The sequence below is a fragment of the Seriola dumerili genome, unplaced genomic scaffold (assembly GCF_002260705.1).
Source record: "Seriola dumerili isolate Sdu_G_001 unplaced genomic scaffold, Sdu_1.0 BDQW01000230.1, whole genome shotgun sequence".
NCBI classification, from domain to species: Eukaryota; Metazoa; Chordata; class Actinopteri; order Carangiformes; family Carangidae; genus Seriola; species Seriola dumerili.
In genome coordinates, this window is record NW_019174485.1 from 2,987,015 (window position 1) to 3,002,895 (window position 15,881).

The following is a 15,881-nucleotide window of genomic DNA, read 5'->3' on the forward strand; positions in this document are numbered from 1 at the left end:
GGTTTGAGTTAATGTTGAAGTGCCTCTCTTCGTCTCCCTCTGTCTTTCATATTCACACACATGTTCATTTTTCTGTGTGTGGGACCAAAGGGGAGGCTGATGACCTTTGGGTCACTGGGGATGGTTTTGATCATGTGGTTGGATGCCGCCATAAGGTCAAAGGTCATTTCTCAGGAAGTGCAGAATCCAGATTGGGACGGCCCTCTGGGGATTATCCGAAATGTCATCTTCAGTCTAAAACGTTCATCCAGACACTCTCAACAGGAGGACTTGCTGAGCAGGGCCTGGATGAGCATTTGTGGAGCGACTGTCTTACAGCAGTGTGTGTTTTAGTGTGCAGTCTGGTTAGAAAGGATGAGTGTGTCAGTATTTGTAACCAGTAAGAGGACATCTTCAGATAGATTGTTTTGTCCATTAACCCCAAAAATATTCTTTTTACAATGACATGATGTAGAGAAAATGTTTTATGGTAATTCATTCATTTGCCAATGTATTTGTATGTGTATGTGTGTCAGTGTTTGGAAGGTGGAAGTGTGTCAGTAAGAGAGTCATTTTCTGATGTGTGTGTATGTGCGTGCGTGTCCACAGTGTGCTTGGTCTTCGGATGTACATGTGGAATTTAACAGCTCAGCTATGCTTCCTCTTCATTCCTCTCTCTGTTCATTCATTCATTCATTCATTCATTCATGTGTTCACACTCATCCCTCTGAAAGTGACCATGCACATAATGTGCACGTAATGTGTGTGTGTGTGTGTGTGTGTGTGTGTGTGTGTGTGTGTGTGTGTGTGTGGATGGATGCATGTTGAGGTAGTTTTCTAATATATGAGAACACGAGAAACAAAGGCAATCACTGCAGGATGAGTCATGCACATAGTAAATACCAGGTTAGTGTGTGTGCGCGCGCGTGTGTGTGTGTGTGTGTGTGTGTGTGTGTGTGTGTGTGTAGATCATCCATCTAATATGTCTCAGGCAGACAGTTCCTCCATATTTACTGGAAAAGGCGTCGTGTGTAAGGCCTTTGGGTGGATGTGGGTTGTATATAAACTCACACACACAGTACACGGTACAGATGCACATGTAGAAGCACATGCAACTTGTCAATTGAAACACTGTTTATTATATGGGTCATTCACTTAAACACGGGTGACAAATCAAAGGAAACTGAATAACTGAGTGGCGAAACATAACTAATGCAGATGCTCTTCTTTCACACAGGACACAAAGTGCTAACTGGATAGTTTGATGAATATAAAAATGATGTGTCTCGTTTGCTACGGCATTCGCAGTCACCAGATTTCAACCCAATTAAATAGCTACAGGAGATTTTGGATTTGGATTTTTGAGACAGAGCTCATTAGCACAAATTAAATCGGAGAAGAGGAATCTGCTGGAGTGAAGTGACATCCTGCAGTCTCTCTTTATTGCCCATCCCTGATCTAGGGGTCAGATGTGGCACTTCAGAATCAGTTAACAGCCTTGGTATGTGGTAAAGTGCATGTTCAAGCTCAAATTGGTGTATGCTTGCTGCTGAGACCATCATTAGAGTGAAGGGTTGGATTGAAGGAGAGAATTTGCATTTTTTATCTTTTGTCCTCCACTGAATTCAGGGTACATGTGTATCTGTAATAACCAGTAATTCTGATTCTAAATAATTCTTTACTGTATGTCACCTAACCCACAATTGTGTTTTTTTTTTTGTTTTTTTTAAAGTTATTTTTTTTGGGCTTTTTGTGCCTTTAATGGACAGGACAGTAGAGAGACAGGAAATGGGGAGGCAGAGAGAAGGGGAATGACACGCAGGAAGGGGCCGTCCGACGCGGGAGTCGAACCGGGGGCCAGCTGCAGCGAGGACTGTAGCCTCTATATATGGGGCGCCTGCGTAACCCACTGCGCTACGTGACGCCCCCACAATTGTGGGTTTAATACAAGTTTTGATTTGGCCTGAGTTTGAGCATGCTTTATTGGGGATGAGATTTTTTATTATTAACCTTAATTTACTTTAAAAAACTAGTCTAACAATGAGATGCGTGAGAGGGGACAATTGTGCCTGGGTGGGGGGGCGAGAGATAGAGAGACTGCACCTTAATTTGATTTGTAGTGATTTTTTTGATAAGGTAATTATGTGTCATTTTATGTAGTTCTGTGGTTTAGCAGTGATGTGTGTGTAACTACAGGTGCAGACTGTCTCATGAATGGCATCAAACTTAGGTTGTGTGTGTTAAGTAGTAAAGGTTTTCGCAAATTTTAACTTGAACCCTTGACTCGGAAAGGCTGTGGCAGTAATACACGTAAAGAGTAAAAAAGTATTAAAAAGTCTAATGAAAATCAATGGAGCAGCAGTCATTTCTGTTTTGCTCATGTTATCACACATAGTTTGGGTTGGGTTGGGACCTCTGGTCCGGTGAGTGTGATCATGACAAGTTTTATGTATATACAGTATGGGGATTTCTGTGTATTTGTTTGTATGTCTGTGTGTGTTGTAGTAGTAGTAGTAGTAGCTGTCCTCAGATGAACCCTTTCTGCTCCAGCCAGCTGGTCTAAATCAATAAAAACCATTGAGCTGCATTGAGACCTTAGAGTGCTGGTGTCAGTTTCTTTCCCAGAGTGCTGCCTTTACAGAGCCTGGAGAAGATCAATACACACACACACACACACACACACACACACACACACACACACACACAGTAGAAAGCACTGCAGTGTGTTACAATGACTGGCTGCAAAGACTCGGTTGTAAAGGATTAGCTCTGTTATGCCTTATAGCTTGTTTAAACACACAGAAGCTACATGTGGCACTTTATCTAGTAGGTAGTTGACACAAAGGTTGTTGATACCTTTGCACTCAAGCATACACACATTAACCTACTGTGCACTCGACAGTTGGAAAACTACTATTTTTCACAGTCTTTTGGTCAAGCCTTTCAACGCCCTCACAATTCAAGGCCTGTTTTACAGTTTAGAGTGGGCTGTTGATAAAGTTAGAAAGATGAAATGGAAGTAGACAAGGAATGTGGGTTATGTGAGGCATGCTAAACTCAGTGACCTTCAAAGTACTCTCGGTCTCTTCCTCCCCCTCGCCGTCTCTCCACTGTTTGCCACTTTGCTTTCGCTATCTCCTTTATCACTGTCTCTTACTCATTAGCATTTTGCCTCTCATGCTGGACACATGCTAGAGTAAGTCTGAAGATCACAAAAAAAAAAGCGCCAATCGCTGCCCACCTCTCCATCTCTAGCTAGAATATTTTCTGGCTTTTACTGACAAGAAAGTAACAGAAATTTACATTGAATGACATTTTCAAAATTCAAGACATTAAATCATTTCAGTTTCTTCTGTCACTTCAGCAGCCAACCCCAGCCAACTGCAAACTGGAAGTAAGTCTATATACACATGGTATATTTACACTGAACTTTTATAGAAGTAAGTGAGTTTCTTGAATCAGTCATTGTCATTAGAAGGTGATGGCTGTGCTGATCACTGATCTGTCTGTGGGCTGTGCTTGATGGATTTTGTGCCTTTGCTTTTGTGGAAGATTTTACTTTTGTGTAAGTTTTGATATCTGCCTAATAGATATCTCTCACATCAGACATTATGACATGTCACAGTCGGAAAAGCACTGGTGTAAATAATAAAATGAATGATGGCTGAATTGCATTTAGCTCCTTCAGTTTAAGGGTCCTGGTATTGTTCATGCTCGTTCACTGTTACACTGTTATGACTAGTTGAGACACTTAAATTGAACAGAGACACTTAAGACCAAGACCTATCCTCCAAGACAAACATTACATGAAGCAAAATAAGTTTTTTTTTTTTTTAATTACTTATGTAATAAAAATAATAATTTACTGACCTTGTAGTTTAAGATAATTTAGGGGTTTCCCAGCCAATTCAGTAAAGTTGGAGTTTTCTTGGAGCCAACATCTAGAAAAGATGAGAGAAATTGCATCTTAAGCTAATACTGCATTGGCTTCAGTGTTCAGACGTGAAGATGACTGCTTGAGTGATACTTAGCTGTCCCACATGATAAGATGACCACATTTTCTATTGATTGTTCTAATAGTAACCATTTTAAACTTGGGATGGGAAAGCAAGAACTGTTCAGCCATAGCTTTGGGTCCTAGCTTCAACACTCCTTGGTGCAGATTCTTACCATAGTCTATTAAACTCTGAATTAAACACCATTCTTCCAAAAGATAATAGGTTAAGATCTGGTGACTGTGAAGGGCACAGAATTTAATTCCCATCATTCTCACACTCATTAAACCATTCAGTGACCTCTCGTGCCCTGCATTCCTTAATGTTTTCCCAACAATTTATTGTTTTTTTTTTGTTTCTTCTTTCTCTTCTTTTTTTTTTGTCATCCATCTGTATACAATCCAGCCAACAAACATCTGGTTCAGAAATTCTTTGTAAGGAGATTTAGGAGATTAGGGTTTTTGTGTAAATTATCATCCTTACAATGTGTATACTAGCAGATAGCAGATAGTTTCTGACTGTGACTGGGTTCAGGATTTTCATGGGAAAGAATGATGAGCAGCATTTTATTTTTTACCTGTCCTCTTTTCTCCCTGTACAAAGTCCACTATTACATGACCCCCAAACACCCCCCACCCCCACCCCCACATCCCATTCACTTGTTCTAACTGACCGTCCCTCTCTGACAGGGCCCTGCTCTGTGTATATTTCTGTGTGACAGTCAGTGAGCGGTTGAAGAACAAATCAAGAACAAAATGGAGAGAGGCATGGAGCCATCATTAGGCAATTCACAGCCATATGCTTCACTTGTTGTACAGAAGGCCCCTGTTAACATCCATTAAAATCTGATAGAGTACTCGGCTCTTGCCTAAGAGCTAATGGACAGCAGAGAATAGCAGTGAACCTTTGCGTGACAGTGTATGTACGTGCGTGTTTGTGTGTGTGTGTATATTTGTGTGTATATATGTGTATGTGTGTGTGGCTGTGGCTCGAGATCTCATAAATGGCCTTTGTCACTTGTTTGGCAATGGACTCAACCCCAAAGTTAGGACTGTTGCTGCCCTAAAGGCTTAGGACATCTGCCAAGTCTACATTGTCCCAGGGCCCAGAACAAAACATACAGTGCCTCCAAACTCCCAAGATAAGTTCATTGTTAGTTACGTATTCATAACTAATTTTATTTATGCAAACAAGGAAGCAGGACAAAAAGCTATGGTGAAACTCAATCATGCTCACTGGTTCCATAGTGGCCAACTTAACCTCTAGCATATTGTTGTACGCATGCAGCTGACAGCACATTAGCCCTGCATCAGTGAAACAACCATGCATCAAATCATAGAAATTGACTTTAGTTCTGCCAATAATGTGAGAAATTTGCAACTTTTTAAGACAAAAACTTATTCAACTTTATTAAATCTTGAAATCACAAGGGTTCAATGGTTTTGTTTAGACTGTACGGCATTTACTGGTATTCAGACCTAGAGGTGGTAGTAGTACTAGTAGTTCTACAGCTACTGCTCTTCAAAATCTCCTGTATGAATCCAGGATATTATTGAAGTAGTTAGTCTCTTTGCATATTAGATTTCTGTTACGCTGACTCACTAAAAAGTGGAAGAAATGGAGTAACCTGTACAGAGGAGGAGGATTTAAAGAGATGGAAGGATGATTAAAACTGTAGATCCATACAGTGAAAGGAGAGACAGACATGAGGGGGAGTATGTGTGTGTGCGTGTCTGTGTGTGTTTAATTCACTAAAGTATACTATAGTACATAGACCGACATGAACACACCTACTCAGCATCAGACTGACGCACATGCTTGGACATATGGGTGGGAGCTCATCAGTCACACTTACACAGGCTGACACATCATCACATATATTTCCTTTTTCTGTTTAATAAAAAACCGTCATCATGCATCAAAGAGAACAGAGTTCAAAGGTTAAATGCTTTTGTGCCAGAAAGGGACAGGATAACCTTCTTTAAAGGATAATTTCAGATAACAAATCAGTTTGACCCATCCCCTTGGGCTCATTCACTCCAGATCATTCCCAAATTATAGTAAAAGTAAAACATTTCATAAAATGGAAGATGATTTTTCCACAGTTAGGTCTTCACTTGCAAATTTCTTCTATACTATGAGTAACACATGATATATTGAGACGATACAAAAGTTTGGACTGCAAAACAATTAAGACAAAGCAGAAACATCATATTTTTTTATTTTATACTTAAACAACATCTGCAGTGATAATGCAGTCAGAGCATGCCAAAATTCTTCAGAAAATTGTAGACAAAGCTGAACTAGGCATGCACTGATACACTATTTATCTCCTGGAAGCCTTTTATCTCGCACATTTAAAAATTCACTGATGCAGGAATGAGTGTCTGTAGGTTTTTTGCAAAAACACAGAAACGCTGTTGAAAACTGGCTTCAGTCTGTGCTGTTAGGACAACTCGTGCCCATGGAGCAGGGTTACCAAATGAAGGGTTCCTTTTCTGAGTAAATAGTGTACATAATAATAAAATGTAAGATGAGCAGTCAGATTGAGTCAGGGAGCCCGTAAAGACTCTTTATCACCATGCTGACAAGGTTAACATCTTTAGCTGTTTGAATGAAGAGGCCAGCTAGCCAGGTTACTGTGTGTTTGGTCAGGCTGATAGCAGCTGGATATGGGCCACCACTCTAATCCACTGTTTGTGTATTTCCTTGTTGGCCCTACAAAAGTGTGAACATGGCCCGAGCTCTGGACTGATTTGCAAACATTGTTGGTGAAACACCCAGTGTTGCATTACCACCTGATTGTCATTGTGTGTGTGTATGAACAAGGGTGGCTAATGATTGGCTTATGAGGGTATGTCTGCACCTACCCACTATTTTCCCAATTTTTTTGCCAATCACTCAAAAGTCACAATAGCCCATAATTTTATTTGGACATTTCAAGTCAGATTTAGTCTGATCAGCATCCAAAAGACAGTGTTTATTTTATAATGATATAAAACAAAGAAACACAAGCTAATTTGTTAAACATTGCTAAACGTTTGGTATTTTTATTTAATAATTGACTTAAACAATGTATTATCACAAGTATAACTCACTAAATGTCCTGTAGACTGACTTATTGTTTCAGTAGATCAGAGTATACAGTTGTAACATGCAGCAATCTTCATATTAGAGGATTTGTTGCCCAGTGAATGTTTGGCATAAACAAATTGCATTACTTTGTGGTGGTTAAGCCTTCTGAGCCATCTCAGGATTGCTTTCAACTTGATGGTTACCATCAAGAATTTTAGGAACATCTTATTAATTGCCATTATTTTAATATCTGTAGATGATAACAATGTACTGGAGTACTGAAGTGTGACCTCTCCTGTGCCCCTGATGTCTCTATTGTGTGCTGCACTTTTTCCTGTCACTTTTAAGTCAAACCAAGAAAATTATGAAGGTTATGATTATGAAGTTCTAAACAGAGGGTTTATTTTGTTTTTTGCTCCCCTTAGGGCTGAGGACCTACCTGATCTCAGGGAAGAAGGTGGAGCATGATGTGCAGTGTGGCTGTTCTCAGGTGGGACTGCCAGGTGGGGATTTTGTGGGAGTCGGCCTGTCTTCCTGTCCTCAACCCCACACACCAGACCTCATTCCCGGAGGAGCGCAGGCTGCAGAGCCCCTGCTGCCCCATCAACCATCAGACAGGATTGGGGTAAATGAAGTTTAAATAAAAAAAAAAAAAAAACTGATGACAATTGTTTTCATAGCTCCTACTCTCTGTGTGACGAACAACACACGTAAGGAACTCAAACTAACATTTACATTGTGCGTCTTATGATGACTGTGCACTGGAAAATTATACAACATGAAGAAAATTGTTGCAGCTGTTCTGATTCCTCTTCATTCATCTAGTTGTAGATGAAAGGATGCTAAGCTCTGACATTGTGAAAGTGTTTTTCAAATATCAGGTGGTGTCTGACCTTTTTCATTACTCCCAAATGTGGCTCATGCACCCAGTTATTTTGTCTCATATTTGCTCATATTCATTTCTGAGTGAGTTCATTTATGGGAGAGGTAAAGATGTCAGAGACTACACCCTTTGACCAAGTCTGACCTAACTGTCAGTCATATATAAAGTGATTATGTTATATTTCATGCTCCTTCTGTATCATCTGTTTTTATTTGTCAACCACTCCCCCCGCTGTCCTTTTCTCTCTCTAGCCTCCCTGTGTGTCCCGTGGTGTGGTGTTGTCTGCAGGAGCAGAGCAGGGTGATGATGTGGCTGTGTTGAATGGCTGCCAGGAAGAGCACAAAACTAGCAGTGCAAAGGTACAACAGACATACGTTTGTCATTTAAGCTACTTAAAAATCAATCATGCTGTCAGTTCCCTTTTCTTTCCTTTCCCTTTGCTCTTCTTCCCTGTCTTCCCCTCCATCTTCTGAATCTTGTTGCTCTCACCCTCTTCATTTTTTACCCTTTCTCCTCCTCCAGTTCATCCCAGGTCACAGCCCCAGGGCAGCCAACGGCCTCCTGAGTCCCCCAATGGAAGACCCAGTGCGGGCAAGCCAGAGCTCCCTGTGTGACATGCTCCAGGAGAAAGAGAAGAAGACTAGCACTAGCACAGGGACTGGCACCAGTCTAGGCATGACTGGTGGCACAGGGACAGCGGGTCCTGGTATGGACCATTCCGCCCTGATCCAGCTGCGTGCCAAGAACTTCAGAGAAAAGAGTGACGCCCATTTTGTGGATGTTATCAGGGAGGACAGGTGAGCAAAGATGTTAAAGGTAGAATATATGACAGATATTGTCACTCAAGAGTGATGGGTAATGTAAGATTAGGGCGATAGAGAAGAGGTGAAGGGATCCATTTGGTAAGCATCAGTAATCTCAATAATATAAACCTTTCTATTAAGGATGTGTATCTATCCACTGAACCATTTTTCTAAACCACCTATTATGTTCAGGATTGCAGGGATGAAGCTTATCCCAGCATGCACTGGGTGATGGGTTGCCAGTCTCTCACAGGGATAATACACATTATTAAACAGCTACATTCCCTCTTACAACCTACATGTCTTTGAAGCATGGCAGGAAACACACACTGGAATACAGGAAGGGCTCAGGATGCTCTTAATAACAGAATCCAAAAGGGTACAGTCTGTAAAATATTACAATCTACTCAAATACTTCATCTTATATTATATATCTTATATTCATTAAAAGGTATATACACTGCAAATCTTGGTATATTTTGTTTGTGAAGGTGTATTTTTTCAGTACTATTTAATTTCCACATATGACCTTATTTTTTGTTGTTTTTTCTCTGGTTCCTAGTCTGATGAAGGATTACTTTTTTAAGCCACCAATCAACAAGATCAGCCTCAATTTCCTAGAGAGACCTCTGGAAAAGGCCTATCGCAGCAGCTACAAGGAGGAGGTACACACACACACACACACACACACACAAACACACACACACACACACACACACACACACACACCTACTTCTACATTATTACACTTACAAGAACTTTGCTTTGTGTTTGTATTTTCATCACTCTACCTGTCACTGTAATTATAACCCTCATCACTGCCATCCTCAGTGCTAACCCTTAATCAGTCCCGAACAAAACAGACTCTGGAAACTTTTTCTCATTTTCAAATCCCTGTGATGATGTTTATTAAGTACATGGATAGGAAAAGCAGAGCACAAACAAACCACAAACAAATCACACATCGAGGGGTTTTGGTCAGTGATATTTGTCTATGTGTGTATGTTTGTGAGTGAAGGGGGAGGGATTATCCCAAATATGTATATGTATCCCAAATTTTATGCCACATTAGTGCCACACTCTCACACACCCAGGACCAGTTCCAGTTAGCCTTGCAGCCCCCTGCTGTTGAACCACTGTTACTACAGAGAAAAGAATCTTTGTAGTGGCTGTTGTTCATCAGGTAGACAGGTTGGCTTCAATTCAGATTTAGTTTTAAACGGTTTTAAACAAAGTTTCTTTAAGTTTTCTTTTCAAATTGATTCAATTTTATTACACCTGCCCTTCATCCCATGTGTCATTAGTCATTTACACTAAGGTAAAGCAAGTTTATTTGTATAGTATCTTTCATCAACAAGACAAATTAGTACATTACAAAGGATGTAAAATGGCAAATAAAAAAGGCAATAGATAGAAATAAGATAAAATGGAATGAAACAGAAGCCTCTGATTAAAAATAAAAAAGTAAATAAATACATAAAAAGTCCCAGCAGTTACCTTTTGATGGCACCAATGTTCCTTTCTATCTTTGATTTCAACTTACTTTATATATTAATGAAGTTGGTGGGTAGACCTGGAGCTTTGGTGAGTATTACAGACACAGAGAAATTAGGGAACATCATCTAAGATGGCATCATCAAACAGAGGCAGGAACATCTGGGATACTGTAAGAATGATGTCTGACTTTTCAGTGTGACACCCATCATGATGGCTGGTTTTGAAATGGAGTTGTTTGTTCTTCCCATCTAAACGCTACAATCATCTCCAAACAGCCATGTAAATACTGGTAAAATATGAATATGTATGCAGTGTAAGCATGATTTCTGGGAAATTTGAGCCACTGCGTCTCCTTACTTTCGTATCCATCTTCCCCTTTCAGGTGAAAAACCAGGCTCAGGTGCAGACATTTGCGAGCTCCACCTTCAGCTCCTTCCTGGATGTTCTTCTCAGCTGTTTCGTCTTCCTGGCCTTGACCCTGGCCTGCTTCCTTCCACCTCTCGTGAGCCCAGTCACCGTGGGCCATCCAGCTCCCGCTGCCCTGGCCCTGGCCCCCTTGGCTGGTCTGTTGGAGCTGGCCTCTCTGGTGCTGTCCATACGGTGAGGAGGCTTCTGGCAGATGACATGGAGATGGACTTTTGTTCGTTTGTGGATGTTCTATTGTGTGTGGTAGTGTGCACACATCTTTTGTATCAGAAAGGTTTCAACCAATATGGGTTTTTAAGGCCAAAAAACACATTTATATAACATAAATACTGTCTCAACCTTTGACCATTTTGTAAAACGGAATCATTGTGGACTCACTGTCCATCCATCCATCCATCCATCCTTACCGCTCCTTATAGGATTACCTGGGGGGGGGGGGGGGGGGCCTGGAGCCAATCCCAGCTGACATTGGGTGAGGGCAGGGTACACTCTGGACAGGTCTGTCAGTCTATCACAGTCGATTCAATGATTTCCACAGATTAATTTTTTTCTTGGCAAGATGGAAAAGCATCTGTCATTTAGGTTGTTGTCAGTGCTGTGCCATCGGGGCCTAAGAATATGCAAGTGTTTGTATCCTATCGGCTGATGTAGTGTTTGGTTGGAATAAAAACCTGTATCTCTTGGGCCTCAGTGGCACATTATGGCAAGCCACTGATAGACCATCCTGCAGCACTACAACTCCCGACTGAAACCAAAACAAATTATTTTATGTGTTGGTTGGCTCCCACACCACAATGGATTAACTTCCCTGTTCAGATACAACTGGCTCATGTCCAGTTTTTTGTGAAAGACCAGTATTGGCTCAGACATTGGCATAATGACATACTGGTACAAGTGCAGTCCCAACCCTGCAAAAACCATTTCTACTTGTTTTTTTCACTAATGGACTTTATTTATTTTGTGGTGCGTTTTCGTGGGTATGAATGTGTCTCAGTGGAGAGTATTTAAAAATGAATCAATTTTCACTTATTGCCACTCCTAAATGGGCAATAAATCTTCATCTTCTAGCTGGGAATTAGACAGCATAGTTGTGTTTTGTGTGTCTTAATTAAGGACTGATGAGAGTCTGCTGCAGTTTTTCCCTTACTGAGTAGGAAGAGGACTGAGAGTGGGATCAGAGTTATAGGATGACAGAAAATAGGTTTTTCTTTACTCTGTTTGCTGTATCATTTTTGTTTGAGTTCAGTTGTTGCACAAGTTTTTGTTCATTCTGATTGTCGGCCTCATTTAGACAAGTCAAAGAATTAACTGATATTGGTTTTGAGTTGTGTTGTTGGAAACTCATCCTCTCTCCTCTGCTCTCCTGCAGTATGGCCTTCTATTTGGAGGAGGTGATGAACTGTACTCGCTCCCTGCTCCTGGTGGTCTCTGGATGGATTCCCCGTCATGTGATTGGGGCTGTGTTGGTTTCCCTCCCTGCCATCTCTGTCTTATCCCACCTCACCTGCAGCGTCCGCCTGCCCCTCCAGGTAAACATGTGCATTGGAAAACATTGTGGGCACACATATTCTGTGTGTCCAGGATGGGACACACAATAATTACAGTGATACTTTATATTTTAAGTAAAACTTTGGAATCATGGAATCTCTGTGCATCAGCCAACTCTTAACTCAAACTAGTGCCTCAACAGATGATGATGAGATTTGCAGCACACGGTTACACTAGGAGCTTCAGTAATACTTTATTTTATGGGTCTGTAAATTCCAATTTATTTCCAAATAATCCTAAGAGGTTTCCTGGAAAGAAGCATATACTTTGGTACTAATTACAGGTAAAATAGAGACAGATCAGTTGGTACACTTCCAGTTACTCCTGCTTAGATAGCACCACTATGAGAGTTTTATTCAGAGCATGAATATGCAAAACCTGAAACGTTTGTCTATAAACAAACATATAATTCAGCATTCTTGTTATAGGAAAGTATCTGTATAGGACACTATACAAATGTTTTATATCTCAGAGGTAAAAAGTAAGTGTTACTGTCCCTACTACACTTGCTGCACAAACATGCTGGATGTCCCTGCTTCCTACTACGATTTAACAATATTGCTGCTGCCAGCACTATTACTAAAGCTGCCATAACTGTCATTATTTGTACTAGTATAGCAACTGATTGAACTACTGCTCCTACTCTCAGTACAACTGCTCTACCTCTGCTGTTACAGGGGCTACTGCTAATTGTAGCAGTGGTAATACCTGTGATTTCCAAGCTATAATAGTTTGCCCTCACTGATATCTCTAAGCTTAAGTAAGCAGAGAGGAGTTGGGCGGTTTGAAACCTTGCCCATAGTGGTCTGAAGCCAGAGATCCTCGGAGACCAGCAGAGCTGTTAGCTGGCATTAGCACTGATAGGAACTGTAGAAGGAAAACACAGAGGAGGCTTCAGGAGGTTTTGACTGTGGACCTTGGCACCAGAAATGTTGACATTTCTTCTTCTATAAGCCCTGCATGTGAGAAGATTGAGAGCAGCCATACTTTGCAGCGTTTTTGTGCTGTTTTGAGTCAAGGCCATATCCAACTCTGTATAAGTTTGACTCTTGCCTTCCAGCTTTGAGCCAACGGCTGCTTGCAAGATGTGTGGTGTTTTGATATCTTGTTTTTCAAGGATTTTCAACACCCCATTTCTCTATCCATTTCTCTCCCACCCTGCTCTGTCTATCCTCCACTCTCTCCATCTCTTTGGGGCTTACAGATCAAAGCAGTAGTCTCATGGAGAGTTGTTAATTAGACATGCAGTTTTCTGGACTTTAATGCCTTTGAAGATATTAAGACCCAATAACAGTGCTGGGGGGGGTGGGGGGTGGAGGACATGTGTAGGGATGAGAGGGAAAACATTTTATCCTGTCAATGTAATCTTTAACAACCTGTGAATGTCCCCAAATTACTACTGCTGTGTCCATGTGTGTTTGCATGAATCAATCCATGCACATTGCAAATCAGCATGTTTCGTATCAAACACTCTAATGACCTTGAAGGATCTTTCCCAGCATTTGATTTATGAATGAGTATTTTTTGCAATGCAATATGCTCTGGGTTTCACTGTTGGTTTATATTGCATTTGCCATTTAGACTTTGGATACCCATTGAATTGTATGATAGAACTGGCAGTGCAAACATAATATTCTAATCCCTAATAAGCCATATCTCCAACTAAATAGATATCTTTGTCTTACTTTTAACCAATACTTTTATCTATAATGAAATAAAAATGAGTTAGCAAAAAAGCAAAAACAAAACAACTAAGTTAAAACATGATGTTTGATGCCAGTATTATGTTACCCTGTTCATTCTATGTTAGTAAACTATAAGTGGCCATGGTTAAAGTCAAGTTATGACATCAAGTCCATGAAGGTCCCTGACAGTAACATAAAGGTTCAGTGATTTCACTCCATTTGGTCAGAGAACCCCTTTACAGAGCTATTTATACAGTAGGTCAAACTGAATTAAAGTTTTGCTCAGTATTGATAAATCTACAGTGTAGTGTTTTCAGTTTATTGGGTGATTGTTAACTTTTATTTTGACAGGACTGTTCTGAACGGGATGCTGATTCTCATTTCAGTTTAATATAGCTGGTTAATCTCACGTCTGAATGTTTAGTTATCAGTAACTTGATAACTTAATATTAACTCTTGATATTGTTTGAAAAAATTCAGTCCTCTGAGAAACTGCAAGAGACTTGGAGAGCACCAATAACGTTTACAGTCTTCATAAGGAAATTCACATTTTCATTCATCTTTAATCCTAATGAACAATGCCTGACAATAAAAAAGATACAAAAACAAAAAGTGAAACAAAAAGTGGTCAAAAAAATGAAAACTGAAACTCTAAACACACTGACCGAACTAACTAAAATTAAACTTAAATTGAAAGGACCAAAACCTAATCTGGGCCTTAAACCTTTAAAAGTTACACATACTGCTGCTTGCACCACTAGTTAGTGAAATGCAGAGTAAAACATAGTTTGCAGTGGAATAAAGGGGATGTTATCTGAATAGACAAATTGTCTTTTTAAAGCTTTTAAAAAGAAATATGATTTAGTGACAAAATGTATTGTACAAAAGGGTAAACGTAATCTAGGGTATCAGCCTTACGGAGTGCCTGTGGATAAAAGTCATCGCTTGCACTGGCATGAAAAGAGAAATTTTATATGTTTATTTTGCATGCCAAGATAACCAATAATTGTTTTAGACAGAACACGCTGATTTTACAGCTGGATTTGTAACAGTGGATTTCACAAATACACTTTTTGTTGCTTATCGAGTATTTTTTTCAGCAGTCTCTGCAGTTGGACCATTATTTTGATCTATAGTTTTTAATTAATATAATTTTTTTTTTTTTTTTGGTGAGAAAGCAGTATTAGCCAACATTGACTGAAGCCGTGGAGAACCCTGTTGATTTTTCCCTTTTGTTTCTTTGCTAAGTCACTTTAACAACCAGCGTTTTGTCTTCAAGGTGACCATGTTCCTGTGCTGTGCCACCATCCTGGCCATCATCCAGTATTGTAACTTCTGTCAGCTGAGTTTTTGGATGCGCTCCGTCCTGGCCACTGCTACAGGGGTTGCTCTGTTACTGTTGCTGTACAGCCCCTTACACAGGTACAGGTGAACACTCATTTGCACATAAATACACAAATACCAAATGCCAACCAAGCGTCAACAGCTACACATGCAGGAGCACATATATTCCTGTGAGTACATACACAGCCTCACATGACTATAGAATCCATGGTATGTACTATAAATACTTATAATCCAGTCTGAGCTGTTCTCTGTTCAGTACTACACAATTCTCTAGTATCAAAATAGATTTTACTGTATACAATCCTCATCCACCTCTGTCTTTGATAGCCATAGGTTTGGGCTCCAAATATTAATTCATGAATAAATTTATAAATGAATTAATTGTTCATGAACATCGTAATTTACTCCGTTGGTCTGGTACCACGTACCGCCATCTACATGTTCCTCAGCCAGCAAAGGGGATTTAATCTGATCTGTATCATACGTGCGTTCATGTGTGTGTATTGTGTGTACCTTTGTGTGTCTGTGTATATATGTGACCGGTGCTCTCTCCTGACTGACACCACTCTTGTCGCTTTCAGCTCCAGTAATAACAGCTTGCCAGTTCATGGGTGAGTGTCTCCGTGGAAACAGAGGGGTTTGA

General features: G+C 40.3%; 1 protein-coding gene across 1 annotated transcript in view; it reads left to right on the forward strand.

Annotated features, from left to right (window-relative positions):
* The window catches only part of LOC111229246 (adenylate cyclase type 9-like), a 38,193-nt gene that overhangs the window by 16,772 nt on the left and 5,540 nt on the right, over positions 1-15,881 (forward strand). Inside the window, exons 2-9 of the mRNA XM_022755487.1 lie at positions 7,475-7,674; positions 8,184-8,291; positions 8,455-8,729; positions 9,298-9,400; positions 10,615-10,832; positions 12,028-12,187; positions 15,171-15,313; positions 15,820-15,849. Of these exons, the coding sequence (XP_022611208.1) occupies positions 7,475-7,674; positions 8,184-8,291; positions 8,455-8,729; positions 9,298-9,400; positions 10,615-10,832; positions 12,028-12,187; positions 15,171-15,313; positions 15,820-15,849 (1,237 nt within the window). The remainder of the gene's footprint in view (positions 1-7,474; positions 7,675-8,183; positions 8,292-8,454; positions 8,730-9,297; positions 9,401-10,614; positions 10,833-12,027; positions 12,188-15,170; positions 15,314-15,819; positions 15,850-15,881) is intronic.